The 17,397-nt window shown below is 33.4% G+C and overlaps 1 protein-coding gene across 1 annotated transcript in view; it reads right to left on the minus strand.

Moving 5' to 3' along the window:
* The window catches only part of LOC117169489, a 30,321-nt gene extending 27,012 nt beyond the window's left edge, over positions 1 to 3,309 (minus strand). The window contains exon 1 of the mRNA XM_033355893.1: positions 3,223 to 3,309. Coding sequence (XP_033211784.1) covers positions 3,223 to 3,309 — 87 coding nt within the window. The remainder of the gene's footprint in view (positions 1 to 3,222) is intronic.
* Positions 3,310 to 17,397: the final 14,088 nt, after the last annotated feature.

The following is a 17,397-nucleotide window of genomic DNA, read 5'->3' on the forward strand; positions in this document are numbered from 1 at the left end:
CAACCGAGTATATAAGAGACCGCTCTCTTTCAGATTTTCCACGGAACTGTTAAGGAAAATACAAGATAATGTAAGGGTCGACTTACGACTGCGTCATATCCGTTATAGCCGTTTATAATAAATGGTAATAAATAAAAAAATTAAATTGTAGATATTTTAAGATTAGTTAAATGCTCCTAGATTAAGAAGAGGAGGAAGATTTAAAAATATTATTGCTATTTTAAATGTAAGAAAGGTAAATAAATAAAGAAAAAAAGATGACGTATATTTTAACTTCGACCATTTCTTACAGGTGATAAAAATGTCGATAACGTTTGTGGTGTCCCTTCTATTCATTAATTACTGTACGGCATAAAAGTATTTTTTATTGTAATATTTCATGATAAATTAAAATAACAATGTCGTTCATTTCAGATGGAACATAATGTAAAATATGTCCAAAAAGTAAAAACCATTATTGTCAGCATTCAAGTTTTTGTCAGATTTTTCAATTAAATAAATAAATTTGAAATATGACTTTAATTTTCATAGAAAAGATATGTATAGACATTTATCGAGTTTTATCCAACATGTTTACTGAACTCATAAAAGAAGCAAACGAATTGAATCAGCGTACGATTTCATCAAGTTATACATTTTAGATATGCGCAATCGCGGCAGTGCCGTAGTCACCTGCGTTACGGCCTCCGCTATAACACTCAGTTAAAGGTAAATTGCATTAAAAAACATAAAAGTATTTTAATAAACAAAATATTTTTTGCATTAGTATTTCTTATTAATTACATTATTTTTAAGAAGGATTGTTTGGTAAAGCAAAGTATATAGAATTGAACTGTTATTGTTTTTACATTCAAAATACTTTATTATAAATGTTAACTTTCATAGATGTACGGAATTTACTTTTTATTGATGATTGTTTAAAGTAAGGACAAACTATCTCAATGCCGTACAAAACAATTTCACCTTAAAGTCGCTTTTCTTGGAGGGAAAGTTATTTACCTCAGAGACCCATATGTTGCTTAAAAAATGTACAGCATATCGAAAAATGTCATATATATCTAAAATACTTTCAAAATCACTTAGTTTTGTGTTGCTTCAAATGACCAACCTCTATTCTAATTAGGGGTAAGAGTTACAACCCTTGTTTCTCAACCTCTGATCTTGCAAATACGTACGTCGTTGCTGAATAACGAAACTGCATAAGTATACAAAGCGAATTACTCAAATGCCGTACCGTAATAAACTACCCGTATTGCTTCAAAAATTGTGGGAGAATTAAAAAATCTTCTTAACTTAATTAACTTTCATTAGGAAGAAAGCAGTACAAAACTAAATTGCCGTAAATCACCACTCACACGTGTAACATTCAATTTTCGCCTGTGCTCACCTGTACCGCTGAAAACTGACGGCATATGCTTAAAGTTACTTTTTGATATAGGAGCATCCGTCTAAACATAGGTCTTGCTGGATCATTTGATTACCTCATGTTTTACCATGTGCTTGCAGTCTAAGCGTTTCCCAAACTTTTTTTGCAGTTTACAGGGAGGGGCAGGGCCACCACACTACAATTTTTTCCCCAATACTGGAACCCATGGGGGATACTTGAGAGCAAGTCATGCGTAATTAAATCATGCGTAATTAAATATCTGCTTAATTATTCAAAATATTAACCGATTTTCATCAACTTTTTTTCATTTTCTTAAAATTAGATCAGGAAAATAATTCAGATAATTAGAATTGAATTGAGCCATGCCTTTACGATTTTAGTTATTGAAACTGCTTTAAATCTCATGACAATGAAAGGGTCATCATAGCGGGGGGGGGGTCGAGTGGCTGGTCCCGAGCTGGCACACCCCTCGGCGGCTGCCCCCAACCGCGATCGGACTGGTGACCGTCGGAAGAAGTTTGGGAATCGCTGGCCTAGACCTAGACAGGCTCCAAGGCGGGCTTCGCTGCGAGCAGAGGGCTACTTTCCTCGACTTTCGTTTACCTAGCACGAATGACCCTTTCATTGTTATGAAATTACGAAAACTAAAATTATAAAGAATTTGCTCAATCAAATTTTAATTAGGTGAATGAATTTTGTGATATAATTTAAAGAAAATGAAAATAAAGTTCTTGAAAATCGGTTAATATCCAAACTAGTAAATGAAATATTTACAAATCTTGTGAATGTAACAAAAGTGCAAAAACTCTTGAAGTTATTATCCGATTTTCTTCTACCTTTTTTCAACGTTTATGTCATAATCCAACAAATCTAGCGCAACTTATTAAAATTTTATTAATTAACATTTAAACAAATTTTCATTTTTCTCAACTGACTCTAATTCTCTAAAAACGAAAAGGTCAGCGAAGCAAGCAACCGAGCACGAACGACTGGCCTCCAGTGTCTCTCTTCGATTCCACTATTGTGATAATATTTGAGGGTGGCGGCCCTGCCACTCCCCAGAAGGTGCAAAAAAAGTTTGGGAATCTCTGGTCTAGACTCCACCTTCTCAGATAAAAAACACGCCTGGCACATTACCGGACCGATGGGCGGCAGACGGCGTGCCGGCCTTAAAGCGTCGTTTATTCGGTATGAATAAGCATCAGACCAAAGTGAGGGCTCAATGTGTCGCCCTTTGCAATCGTGCGTGCAACCCTCTTGAAGATCGTTGCGCGCACGACGGCCGAGGAACGATGTGCCAGCCATAGTCGGAATCAATGTCCTGGAAACTAAAAGCCCTCTACTGACGGCAGATTCAGCTATAATTTCCCACACTCTTCCATAAGATTTTATAAAAAATGTGACTCCTCTGCTCACCGGCGGTGTCTGAAACGCTTGAAAGCGTGTCTCGATTTTTCGTTTGAAGGATTTGCGTTCGCGAGTTTGACTTTTCCGAGACTCGTAGAAACTAAAAAATTTTCTGAGCTTCCAGAATCAAAATCAGAATAAAAGTATTTCTTTACAAAAATATATTTTTTTGAATGTATGTATGCACTTCAAACCGAGCTACTCATGTGCTGGAACAGTGGTCCAGTAAATCGGACTGAGTGCCAGCGCATAGGGTGGCATCGTGCCGACTTTTTGTTACTGGGATTATTAGTGTTTGAAATTGGTCCCAAAAAAATCTTAAAAGACGTAATACTTTACATCTTAATAACTTAATACTAATAAAACATTCATTGTTTCTTCGTCACTATTTCTGAATAAAATCTGCCAAAGAAAATAAAATAACTTACAGTTCTACTTTCGCTGAGCTTTATCTCAGAGTTTTCTACGTTATCAGGAGATAAAATTCGGATTAACTTCCAACCTGGTTCTATCATCTTGATCCTATAAACAAAAATATAATTAAAATACATAGATTGTGTCCTCGGATGCTCCAGTTGCACATTTTATAATAAGTTTCGCAACAATTTTTGGGGGGCGTTTTTCAAGTTATTAATTTTCGTTTCGATCCCCTTTGTATCTTTCTAGAATAGAATCCACCTTGATCATATATTTAAAGAAGTACCTGGATACTAAATAATATACGGGACTTGGTTAGGTGGAGTGGAAGTGTGCGGAAGCGTGTCCATATCGACGGAAGTGTTTATAAAGAATTACAGTTATTGTACGCGATTATATGGTGTGAGTGGTGATTATTAAGTACAATAAAGGCAGGCTGATAAGTGATATTAAAAAGTGACGTTTAAAAAGGTATTTGTATTTTATTATTGGAGATTAATGTGAGGGGTTAAAATTTATGGATTAGATCGAAAAAATATTAAAATGGCAGAAAACGAAGGAGACAAGGAATTGGTCACGATGTAAGATGTAACAGCAGCAGATGGCGCGAAGTGTAATAAAAAGACCGATATCGATAGAGACAAGAATGGCAAAACTGAAACGACTGAAACTAAACTTGACAAGACAGATAAGACGAAAAAACGGGGACAGAAACGACGATACAGAATACAATAAATGCATCAAGTACAGTCTAGGCAAAATAGGAAGAGAAATCTTTAGAAAAGGAGAAAAACCAATGTAAATGAGAAAAAGAAAGAACAGATTTAAGACATAAATTAGATGAAATTAACTCCATCGTTGGGGTCAAAGAGAACAACCAGTTTATAGAGGAAACAATTAAGGCAAAAGTAGTGGAGATTGAAAACAAAATAAGAAAAGAAAATGACTCAATTCAAGCGGGAAAGTCGGTAGTCAATAGGGAAAGGAGTACACATACAATAGGGCCTTTTTGAAAATAAAAAGAGCATTTGAAGCGCAGTACAAAGGGGAAAGGAAAAACAATGTAGTGATAGGAGGACTACACATAGAAGGCACTGACAAAAAAGCAGAGGTAAAGGCGTTGCTTGAAAAAGAACTAGACATAGAAATAGAAATTATATGGACAATAGCAGAAGGATGGGCGAAGCTTAGTTGCGCGAATTGACCTGTCTCTAATCCCTGGTTGAAAAAAGTTTCTCTAAGCCTACGGCTTCCTTGCGCTAAACTTTATACCTCTTGTAAAATTAAATAATCTCAACTTCATCTTTTGAAATGTGCCTGACAACTGGGGTAATAAATAAATCGCTAGATCCTAATAAGAAATGGGCGGAAAAATGTAGACTATAGTTTTGTGAATTGAAGAAACATACACAATTTTAACAGTGCAAATTTTTGAATTTCTTAAAAAATATTCTCCAAGTTTTTCGCTTGCTTCTCACCCAGTGGCACATAGTGGTCAAATCGGATATTTTAAAATAAATTAAGATAGAGGTTACATTTCTTAAACCGATTTTAAAGTTCTTTTTAGATTGGTTCTGTGGTAAACGTGAAATAACTTCATGGCAGCTGAATTTTTAAAAAGAAGTTTTTATTATTTTTTATTTAACGAACTGAAAGATAGATATAATAATAGCGTGGAAAAAATTATTATGTCGTAATTAAATACTATTTTAACATATTTTAGGGAATGAAATATCTGGGTCTTGTGAATTCATAAGAAAGCATTTTTTCTCATTAACTTGTTTTAAACCAATTATCAATTTTTTTATAGTTTGTCTAAACATTGTCAAAATAATTATCTAAAAAAATATAAATAATTTTTCTTACTAAAAAATGATGACATTGAAAGAACCTTGTTTAAATGGTGAAAAACAGCCAAATAATGCATTTTTTAATCGATATAGTTTAAACAGAAATTAATTTTTATTAATTAAATAAAAACTTTACAAAAATTAAAATTTTAAGTTTTAATGCAGCAGTCTAAGATTTTTAAAAAATTTTAAATATTTATAAAACGACTCTCGTCTGTAATCCAATTTGCAGTCGCGTACAAGCATTATAAAAATAAATGGAAGTATATTTCTTATTCTTATAAACAAATAATATAAATTAATACAGAGTTTAAGCAAAGTTCTAAAATATGAGGTAATTTCTGTTAGAAATTTGTATATTCCATAATGTGGCTATTGTTGAAAAAAATCTACAATCGGTTCGAAATAATCCGTACAGCGCGATCAAATGACAAAACGAGGTTCAAAATAACTTAACTTGTAGAAGGCAAGTCCTGATCAATTTGGAATTTTTTTAAATTAAGCATTCGGTTTCTAGGAGATTTAGGGGTGCCGATTTTTTAATTTTTGTCTTGTTTCGCGTGTTTTTATTTCTCGCATACGAATACCTACATCTTTATAGACTTTATTAGGCTTTCAATCTGAAACATACGCAAACATAAATTCCGTAAAGAAAGGAGTAATGAAACAGCAGCGACCTGAAGTGCTAAGAAAGCAAGCTTTCGTTAATGGACAAATTTTGGAATAGAACTCGAATACAATTACACGAAAGGAGCTTGTTATTTCGTTATGTTACGGTTTCCTTCTCGTACAAAAATAATATAATGAAAATTGTAACAAAATTGGTCAAGGTGAAGCCAATTTGTCTATTTTGTAAGTAGATATTGCAAAAAACAGTGTAAATTTCAATGTTTTATTAAGTTTTAGGCAATATCTGAAATAATCAATGTTTTGTAATGCTCCTATGGGCTAATTTTAAACCTATCTTTTCACAAGTATCGCAAAAGCTTACAAGCGTACGAAGATATGTTTCATATATATGTCTTTATCACAAATAATATTGCAATTTTTTCAAATTTTATGTTGCCAGTTTAAAGTTTTTCACTGTGATAGAAAAAATTTTCATATATATATTTTCATGAGCTGTGTAGAAAGAATAGTTCAATTTTTTCAACTTTTCTGTGCCAACTGTAAATCCTTACACTGTGATTAGAATGTTTTTAGATATATTCTCATTAGCTGCGTAAAAGTGAATATATATTGTATAAAAATGTACATTTCAAGGATATTATTTATCTTAAGTTGGATAGAAACGGTGCAAACGATTGACAACTACATTTATCCGACAACGGATAATTTTTATCTGCCTCATTTTATACAAATTCAGATTAATTGCACTGTGATAGGATTTTTTAAAGATATATTCTCATAAGCTGTCTACAAAGATGGACGAACCAGTGATCCCAGATCTGAAACGAGATGCGGTCCAATACTATGACAGGGCTATGTCCGTGTGAATATAGTAGGAGACGATGGAAGTGACTGGGTTGTGCGCGCAACCCATTTCTCCTCTTCTGAATTTGAAAACTCGAAGGTGCACGATTGTCGGTCGGAACACTTCGGCGGTTCTATTTATATCTCTACCTGCTTTGAAATAAAATGAAGAGATTGGGATTTTAATATTTCCAGATTTCGATGCTGGCGATTCTCATGATTAGAATACTTCGCGCGCCTCTTTATATGCGTATATTTTGAGGTTACATTATTTCAAGTATAAAATATAAATTATATAAATATTAATACTATTATATATAAATATATTATTAATGATAATTTTATAATTGTGTTATATTATAATAGTCTTATTTATATCTTGATCCGCATTTGGAAGAAATGAAAGAAATTGGCGATTTTGGAATTTATCTCGTTTGGATAAAAACAAAGCAAATTTGTTTTTTGTAAATGCAACTATATTGTTAAAAATTAAAATCATAATTTTTGGGTGGAAAATTCGATTATTCACTTAAAGTTGAACTACTTATTCAAAAAAATAATTTTTTTCTTATCAAGGATTTATAACTACAGTTGAAAATTCAACTATTTGCCTTTAAATTGAGTTAAAAATTCAGCTTTTTCATAGATAATACTCTTTTGGACTTTCAAATTAAATCATTTCGATGAAGGTTCATGTATTTTGTTGGAAATTGACCTTATTTGGTAGAAATTTAATCTTTTTGGTTAAAAACGTATCATTTTTGGTCAAAAATGCAATTGTTTGGTTGAAATATCAACTGTAAATCTTCTTGGGTTTAAAATTCGATTATTTTACTAAGAGTTGAACTACTTTGTAAAAAAAAAAGTTTTTTTTTTAAGAAGGTTTTTTAATTATGGTTGAAAATTTAACTATTTCGTTGGAAGTTTAACCCTTTGATTGAAATTTCATATTTTTCGCTTAAAAAATTCAACTTTTTGTAGATAATTCGTCCTTTTGACTTTAAAATTAAATAATTTCTTTGAAAATTCATGTATTTTGTTTAAAATTTGTTTTTTTTGTAGATCATTAATTTTCTTAGTCGAAAATTCATCTGATTGGTGGACAGTTTGACAAATATGTTAAAAATTAATTTTTTTCTGTTGAAAATTATTTATCTTTGTCTGGAAATGTAACTACTATAGGATTAATAAAAAATTAATCGTATATATTCGTTAAGTTGGAAAATCGTTTTTTTTATATAACATTAATCTTCTTGGTAAAAAATTCACCTTTTCCCTTGAAAATTTAACAATTTTTTTTTAATTAGTTGTTTTTTTGTCTTTTTCAATTCAATTTTTTATCACAGTTTTTATCTGGAAATTGAACTATTCCATTTTTGTTCGAAACTTGATCCTGTACGTTGTATTAGTTAAAACACCAATTATTTGATAGAAAATTAATTTGTTTTCGATCATGATTTTTTTTTTTTGATTGAAAGAATTTTAAAATAAAATGTTTTAAATTTAATTTAAGCTATTAAAAAATTTTAAAATGATTTTAAAAGATGATTCTGAATCCGTTCAAAATTAAAAATTAATAGATATTAGTTTATAAAATTATTTTCAATTATGACTTCAAATATTATTTCAGTCTAAAAAAAATTTTATTTTTAACCCATTCAATTTGAAATTTTTTAATTAAAAAAAGAAAATTTCGTTAATTATCAGCAATATTTGACCGTTCATTTAAAACAATCCATTAAAAACAACTGTTAAAAACTATACAAATTATACAGAATGGTTCGAAATAGAAAACCTTGAATTGTTAAATTTGGATTGAGCTCAATTTCAAGTTTAAACGCTACAATTTTAATTTAAAAAATGATTCAAAATTAATTGAAAACTTGAGATTATTTCAAATAATTTGAAACACGATGTAGATTTTTGCAGATTTAAAAAAAAAATTAAGCATTTTGAGCATTGTGAAATATTTAAAAAGAACAACAACAATTCTTGTGATTGCTAAGAAAATTGAAAATGATTTTTTATTTGAAAAAATTAATTTTAAGTGGATATTTGAAAAGAATTTAAAAATTAAAAAAAAAATCAGGACGATTTTAAGGCAATTTTTTTATATTGAAGTTTTTTTTAATTTTAGGAAAAAATCTAATGAACAAAATATATCAATTTTCAACCCAAAAGTTTACTTTTTAACAAAATAAATTAATTTTCTATCAAATAATTGGTGTGTTAACTAATACAATGTACAGGATAAAGTTTCAACCAAAAATGGAATACTTCAATTTCCAGATAAAAGCGATTAATTTTTAATCAATCCTAGAATAGTTACATTTTCAGATTAAAATAAATAATTTTTAACCGAAAAAATAAAATTTCAACAAAATTGTTAAATTGATACATTTTCAACCAAAAATATTAAATTTCTACCAAACAAGGTCAATTTCCAACAAAATACATGAACTTTCAATTAAATTATTTAATTTTAAAGTCAAAAAGAGTATTATCTACAAAAAGCTGAATTTTTAACCCAAAAATATGATTTTTCAACCAAAATTTTAATTGTCGACCAAATAGTTTAACTTTCTATCAAATGGTTGACTTTTAACGCCCAAAACATGCATTTTTTACAAAACAGTAAAATTTTTAACCAGAAGGTTAATTTGAAGGCAAATAGTTGAATTTTCAACTATAATTATGAATCCTTAATAAAAAAAAATTAATTTTTTTACTAAGTACTTCAACTTTAAGTGAATAATCGAATTTTCCACCCAAAAATTATGATTTTAATTTTTAACAATATAGTTGCGTTTACAACAAAACGACTTTTCAACCAAAAAATATTTACAGTTGATATTTCAACCGAAAAATTTAATTTTTAACCAAAAAGTATAAATTTTCCATAAAAAAATTTAATTTCTACAAAGAAAGACGAATTTTTAACAAAAACATGTTTTATTAACCAAAAATGGTATAGATTAAATGACAATTTCAAATATGTATTTTCAACAGCACATAAAATATATTTTCATCAGGATAGTTAAATAAATTAAATTTTTCTTATTAATGATTCATAACACAGTCACACAAAAAAAGTGTGCTGATCTGGTAACAAGACACACGTATTCCTATGGATTTTGGGGCGCTGAATTCAAATTGGGTATCAAAAATCACCCATCACTTCATGGTTGAGCCATAACCTTAAAAAATGACGAAAAATCATGCACTGAGGCAAATAAATTTCAAAATAATGCCAGTGATGCAAATTTTCACTTCAAAAACATGTTGACAACTGTAAAGGATCAACCCTTGCCTGATATCAACTTATTTAACATAACCTAGCCTAGCCTAACCTCTAGCCTAGAAATAAATCTAAGCTAGCCTAGCCTAACCTAACCTCACGAAACACAATTAAACTGATTGTGTTGTCCCGTTGTGTTTGTGGTACCGTTTCATTCAGCTTCGGCTTAACCTACATAGAGGTTTAACCTATCCTAACCTAACAAAACCTGACCTAACCTAACCGATTACGCTGGCAACCCTGTTCTTACGTACCTTCATATTTTGACATTAATAGCAGTAAATGTCTGGAGTTTCGTAAACGCTTGTTGCTAGCATTATTCGCCTGTGTCTGTAACCAGGGCACCTCCACGTGGTGACGGTGGGCAACGGATCCACATTGGCTGAGTCCGTGGGTAAACGGCGTTCATGCCGTCATAGCAGATACAGGTAAAAAGTGTATTACGATGCAGGGAAAAACCCCAGTATCAGCTACAAGAAAAAAAACCGCGAGCATTTCTCAATCGCATGCCTGCAAGAATAGCTCACATTCATTATGTTACATTTGCAGTAAATATGAAGTGAGCAGTTTGCGAAAATCAATCGACGAGGAAGTGAAAAGTCTTTACGAAAAGTGTTTTGACCGTAAATTGCTGCACCAAGAAACAAAATGGGTTCCACATGGAAAAACCCCGTTATTGCGAAGGACTGCTACTTGAGCATGAATTCGGTCAAAGGGTTCAACGCCACAAATAAAAATAACATTTCGTACATTAATGTGTGCACAGTCACAAGAGCAATTGAAATCAATAAAAATGCGCGCCAGACTAATTTAAGCGCTTTAGAAGATGATAGAATGGAAGTTGAAAGTCAACGTCATGGAGACGGTAGTGAAACCAGTGATCGAACAGAAAATAGTTCTGATGATTCCGATGAAAATGACGAAAAAGATGACGAATATGGCGTGCATAAAATGAAACTGAAGGTTCCAAAATTAGTGTCGCAACTAGAACTGAATGATTTCATTAGAGATCTTGGATTACCGAAAGACGGCACTGAATTTGCCGCTTCATTTCTAAGAAGAAGAAATCTTCTAGAGCCAAAGACAAAAGTTTCATTATAGCGCGACAGGGACAAAGAATTCAGAAAGTTTTTCGTTAAAGACGAAGAGACTAATGAACTAACGGACTAACGGACTAATGAACCACTTGAAGAAAAATGTGTACAGAGACGAAGAATGGCGACTTTTCATTGATTCGTCAAAAGGCATTAAGGCTGTTTTATACTGCATAACACGAATACTTACGCTCCTATCCCTATAGCTCATTCAACGGTCATTAAAGAAGAATATAACAATGTTAAAATGCTTCTTGAAAAAGTTAATTACACGAATCACAAATGGCAAATGTGTGGTGATCTCAAAATCATAACAATGATATTAGGCCAACAATCAGGTTTCACGAGAGAGCCATACTTTATATGCCTGTGGAATAGCAGACATCGAGCGAATCATTACAGCAAAAAACATTGGCCTTTAAGAGAGTCATTCAAACCTGGTTCTCATAATATCATCAACCAAAGCCTCGTTGATCCAGAAAAAATTTTACTACCACCCCTCCACATGAAGCTTGGGCTCATTAAGCAATTTGTCGAGGCGTTAGACAAAGATGGACAATGCTATAAGTATATATCCCTTAAATTTCCTAATGTTTCAGACGCTAAATTGAAAGGAGTCTTTGATGGACCACAGATTCGAATATTGACAAGAGATAGTTTCATAAGTTTTATTATCAGAATTTGGGTGTAATCGGTATAATCAAGGAATATCAACTACTTGACATAACCTTAAAGTAAAGAACGGTTTATAGAATAAGCAGAAAAAATAGAACCAAATTAGGTTCAGTGCATTTTGGAAGAGGCAGCAATAGATTTCTTAGAAAAAATTAGTTTTACTCGATATTTTTTTTCTATGCTACTAAACAATCGTAAACTATAGACTGCAAGTTTTTTTCTTTAATTAGCTACTGTAATGGTCTGGAGAAATAATAGACCTTTTCTTTGTATAAGTGCCTGAACTGTGAGACAGGACTTCTTTATTTAACTTCTTTACTGCTAAGAGGTAGGAAGCAGACTGACTCCCTACAGAAGGGTTGCGTTAAAAAACCTTTGTCACGCTAAGGCCCATGCCTAGACGAAGAAGTGGGGAGAATAGCCGATTCTGTTACAATAGAATAGTCGATGCTGTTACAATCCCCCTTTTAGATCGGGTTTAGTCTCTAAACCTTTCTGATAGGTCTTAATTTAACAGCAGTAGTTTGAATTCTACAATCCATATCTCTATCATCTAATATAGGAGCAGCGGTATAATGTACTGTTGCAGATGCGGTGACTTCAGTTTTGACACAGAAGAAACAAATCTTTCTCGGTATACATTTAGAGAATAGCGCAAGCACGTTGCATTTGTAGCCTACGAACGCTATGACTATCGCAATAGCAGGGTAGCCTAGGTAGTGTACCCAGTTAGTCGCATGTTCACTCCAGGTACGTGTTCGTCTGTCCCTACTGACTTTTTCTACTGCGTTCTCGATGTCATCGACCGATTGCTTTAGATTGTTTAAACTAAAGGACCTAATTTCCTGAGTTAGTGGTATTAACTTATCTTTTATAGAGTCTAGTTGGTCGTCAGTATATGGTAGCGATAAGTTCTTTCTATAATGAATTTCTTTGACAAGAGTATTCGTTGGACTTAATTTCAATACAATATTCATTCCATTTAGTATACATTTATGTTTGCTTACAATTTTCGTTGGACCCTGAAGTTTAATTTTATCGTGTCCCGATTCACACAGCACATCAACATCAATTGGCTCATGGGGGATCAAAATATATCCGTAAGTAAGTTGTATAAAAGCAATGTTAATAATTTTAAAGGGGAAATATTTACATTCGTCACTAATACTTTTCACATTCGTTCTTAATATGCTATTCTCACAACTTTGCGTTTCTGACATCAGGTAAGTGGGTTGCATTCATTTGCACATTTTAATTTCGCCGTAGTGTTTACAATTATCTAAAGATATTCTGTCGGTCGGTACGTATGTTGTGTGTCCTTGTCCCATTAGTAGATATTCGTAGTCTGGGATTATTGCTAGGAAGACTGAACGGATTTGTTTAGGAATAGGTATTAAATGTTTAATTTCGTAAGTCTCTGTTTCTGGGATAGGAATATGAATGGAGTAGACAAATCTATTCTTTGAAATAGCGACGTTAATCGTTGAGATGCCGATAATATGTTGAAAACTAGGTTTCTTCAAAGGGATGGTGTATTTAGTGTTGAATTTATCTTCGAACTCTTTCATTGCGCTTATCAGGATTCCTGGTGTTAGAAGTTGAGGGTGAATTATTCCGCTTTTCCCGTCATTTATTGCGTCTATTAATAAGTTAATATCTTCACTCAACTCATCGACTATCATCATGCAGACCATCATTTGATTTGAAATCGCGATACTTTGAGTGTTTCGGTTTGTTCCGTTTGCCAACTGGTTTATGCGGTTAATTGTGTCCTGGCTATGCAATTCGAGAGGCTTAAAATCATTAGATGCTGAGTTTAATAAGATTTTAATGATTCTAGTTTGATTGGATATGCTTTGTGATAATATTTTATTATTGTTAAACAATTCATCAAGTTCCTCATTAATGTAGGTCATATCCTGTGAACTGAGAGTTCCAAACAGTGTTTTCGAAATGTCTCCTACAAAATTGAAAAGTCCTCTCTTAATACGGGTTCTACCTAATAGCTGATCTAGCAGATTTTTCTGATTCTCTAAACGCTCTATACGTGAATTGATGAGTTTGAGCTCAAATTTTTCAGGGCATACATTGCAGAGGAAGTTCGACGCAATCGCATAAATTTTTCGCAATGAGACAAATCGTTCTTCTATATTATCCGTACTTACTCCAATTATGAGGTTCCAAATTTCGTGATATAGATTAGCTTGTCCCAGCTCTTCTGAATATATAGTTACTCCGTCCAGGTTACTTGTACTGATTTCTGCTTCGACTACACTCAGTAGTAACAAGATGAACAGTGCCAAATTCATCTGGAAAATTATTGATAATAAGGCATAAGTTGATTGGCGTGTATCCTTGTTCGTTTGTCGTTAAAAGTACAGTGTAGTTGTTTTCTTGTTTCTGTACAATTACTGCTGGTTTGTTATCTTGATGGTTGTTAATAAGTTTGACAAGATCTCCGGGTTCATAGATTCCCTGCGGTATGGCAATTCTCGAGTCTTGCAGTTTTTTGTACTTGAGCTTTTGTGTTTCTATTTTCTCCTTAGCCTTCTTGAGGTAGTGTTGATGTCTACGCTTCCATAGGTCAAGTAGTTCTTCATACTTGACATTAGGTGTTGTGCTTAGCATTGAGGGCAAATTGGCCTCTCTTCCAAAGGTCAGTTGAAAGGGTGAGTATCCTGTACCGTCATGCTTCATAGTGGTGTATGCCATGCAAATTATTTTCAGGTTTTGATCCCATTCAGTGTTATGGTCCTCGATGCTTGTTTTTAATAAATTCTTAATTGTCGAGTGGGATCTTTTAAGGGCTCCATTGCTTTGTGGGTGATAAACTGTAGTTTTTATATGTTTGATTCTAAACAGGTTTTCAAAGTTCTGTACTAGTTCGGATATGAAATTTTGTCCTTGGTCTATTAGGATATTCTTAGGTGCGCCGAATACGTATATGTAATAATCAAATAACCCTTCTATAATACTTTCCGATTCCGTGTTCTTCAGAGGGATTAAGATCAAGTATTTTGTGAGCATATCTTGTATTCTGAGGATGTATACATGCCCTAAGTGTTAAAGGCAATGGACCGAAGATATCCATGGCTATTTTGTCGTTAGGGTTGACAGGCGTGTCTGGGATGATTGCTTCACACTGTCTTTTAATTCTTACTGTCTTTTGTAATTGACATACTGGACATCGTTTAATGAAATGAATAATTTCCTGTTCCATATTTTTCCATTCTCCAAGGGTTCTGGCTCGTTCGATAGTCTTGTTTTCCCCAAAGTGTTGAGCAGTAATTGATCCATGCGATTCTCTTATGATTTCTCCCTTTTCCTCTTGAGTAAGTTCTGCACGTGGTATGTAACACGTGTGAAACTGCTGATCTTCATATTTGTGGCTCAAGAAGTTGAGGTTGTCCCTTATTTTCACTTTTTCTAAAGGGGTGATCATTGGGTCTATAAAGTAGTATCGTGAAATAGATAACTTGCAGGCCATGGCATCTTTATTTATCTTATCTAATACTTTCAGCCACTCGGTATCATTGAATTGAGGTAACTTATATAGAGATGTTGCTTGACTTCCTTTCCGTTCCTTGGATATGGTCCTCCAGAGCTTTCCACCTGCGTTAGGATTTACATGTTCTCTACTGGGTGTTCTATTAGTAATCCATTTTTTATATTCTTTGTGTAAATTATCTCTTCCATCCGTTAACTCTTCGTCATCCGAGATGAGTAGATCTGCATCCATGCGACGGCGGTAAGAACTTGTTGACGGTTGTGGTAACACATTTTCCTCTCTGGACGTACTCGCTGTTTCTTCTCCTATTAATTCCTCCCCTCTTTCCACGTCCAGCTCATCTTCTTCTGGTGTATTTTGTAGAGAATCTTCTTCTTGTTGAATTGGAAATAGTCTAGATAGGCAATCTGCGGCTTTATTTTCTTTTCCTTTTACGTGTTCGACAGTGTAACAATATTCCTCCAAACGTAATCTCCATCTTAACAATCGTGAAGAGGGATCTTTCACGTTGTGTAGCCATATTAATGCCTGATGGTCCGTTTGAATTGTAAACTTTCTTCCAAGAAGGTACTGTCTTAACCTTTTGCATGCCCAAACTATTGCTAAAAGTTCCTTCTCTGTTGTATTATAATTAATCTCGTCGTTAATGTCGTCGAGGTAAACAAAACATTTTTTTCCTACCAATCCTCTTAAGGTATTGTCCATCATCCTTTGGAAAGTAGCGGGAGCATTTTTGAGTCCAAAGGGCATTCTATTAAATTCAAAATGTCCTTCTGGTGTTGAAAAAGCCGTATACTTTTTTGAGGTCTCACTCATTGGAATTTGGTGAAACCCAGAGCTGAGGACGAAGGCTGAAAAGAATTTTGCATTCCCTAATTGATCCAAAATGTCTTCAATGATGGATAGTGGATAAGCATCTTGTTCTGTGTCTTCATTCATCTTCCGAAAGTCGATTACTATTCGCCATTTCTTCCTACCAGACGCGTCTTCCTTTTTTGGGACAACCCAAATCGGTGAATTGAAGGGTGATTTTGAATCTCTTATGACACCTTTTTCCTTCAATTCATGCATTTGAGTTTTTATTTCCTCTTTATGGCATTTAGGAGGATGGTAGGATTTTAAATTTACTATTTTTCCTGTTTTTAAAACGATTTCATGTTCCACTAGATCAGTACATGGAAGCGGGTCTCCTTCAAGGTTGTAAATATCACTGTAACCCGCTATTATTTTCCATAATTTAGGAGCTTCCGCTTTTTCTACGTTCTTCAATCTAGTCTTGCTTAATAAATCTTGAATCCTATTTACCTGGTTTTTTCCCACTAAAGTAACACTCATTCTATTTGTTTCTTTAATTTGCTCTATTGCTGCGTACTCGATTTTTTGTGGTATTATCAACGGGTCTTTATCATAATTGTACAGGGGTACAACTAACTCTTCATTTTCTATTTTGTAAACACCGTCAGAGATTAATTTGTCATTTTCTATGTAAATGTCTTGATCTTTGTCAATTACTTTTATCCGGGTTATTTGTGCTGTATTGCCAGGTAAAAATGTTCCGTCCTCATAAAGGGGTAACTTTTTATTGTCTACGTAAAGGAAGTTCTTAGTCAAATGGTATTTATCAAACGCGTTAAAAAAAGGCAGGCCAATGATACCTTCCTCTGGTAAGGGAAAATCGTCAGCAATGATATGGAAGAGATGTAGTTTTCCTAAATATGGTATTCTTACCGCTTGATTTGAATGGTGTATATCTCTCCCCATGGAAAAACGTTTTTTCATATCAAATGGTGTCTTTTCTGCTGGTACTTCCGATTTCTTTATTAGATTTATCGCGGCTCCGGAATCTACTAACAATCTTTAGGAAGTTCCGTCTGAGTGTCTACCATGTATGGACTGTAATCGTCCGCTAATTACTGAAACTCTGCAGATTCCTCGTAGTTGTCGAGCTGGTTTTGCACTTCCTCTGTTACTCCGTAACATTCTAACGGGTTTTGTGAATCCTCCATATCCAGAATATTCCTTACTCCCGGTGGCGTTTCTGGTTCATTCCGTTGTGAAAACCCTGTTGCCTAAGTTTGATTGAGCATTGTCTTTCAAAGTGACCTAGTTTCTTACAATAGTTACAGGTCATTTGAATTCTCTGCTGTAGGGGCAATCCATGCTCAGGGACGTCGGAGGGTTGGTTCCGCATTTGTGGCTGCTGGTTTCGTGCTGTGGGTGATCCCGTGCTTCTCATCGGCAGTCTGTTTTTGTGGGATTGTGGCGGTCGAGGCGCCGACAAAACTTTT

The sequence above is a fragment of the Belonocnema kinseyi genome, chromosome 3 (genome assembly GCF_010883055.1).
Source record: "Belonocnema kinseyi isolate 2016_QV_RU_SX_M_011 chromosome 3, B_treatae_v1, whole genome shotgun sequence".
Lineage (NCBI taxonomy): Eukaryota > Metazoa > Arthropoda > Insecta > Hymenoptera > Cynipidae > Belonocnema > Belonocnema kinseyi.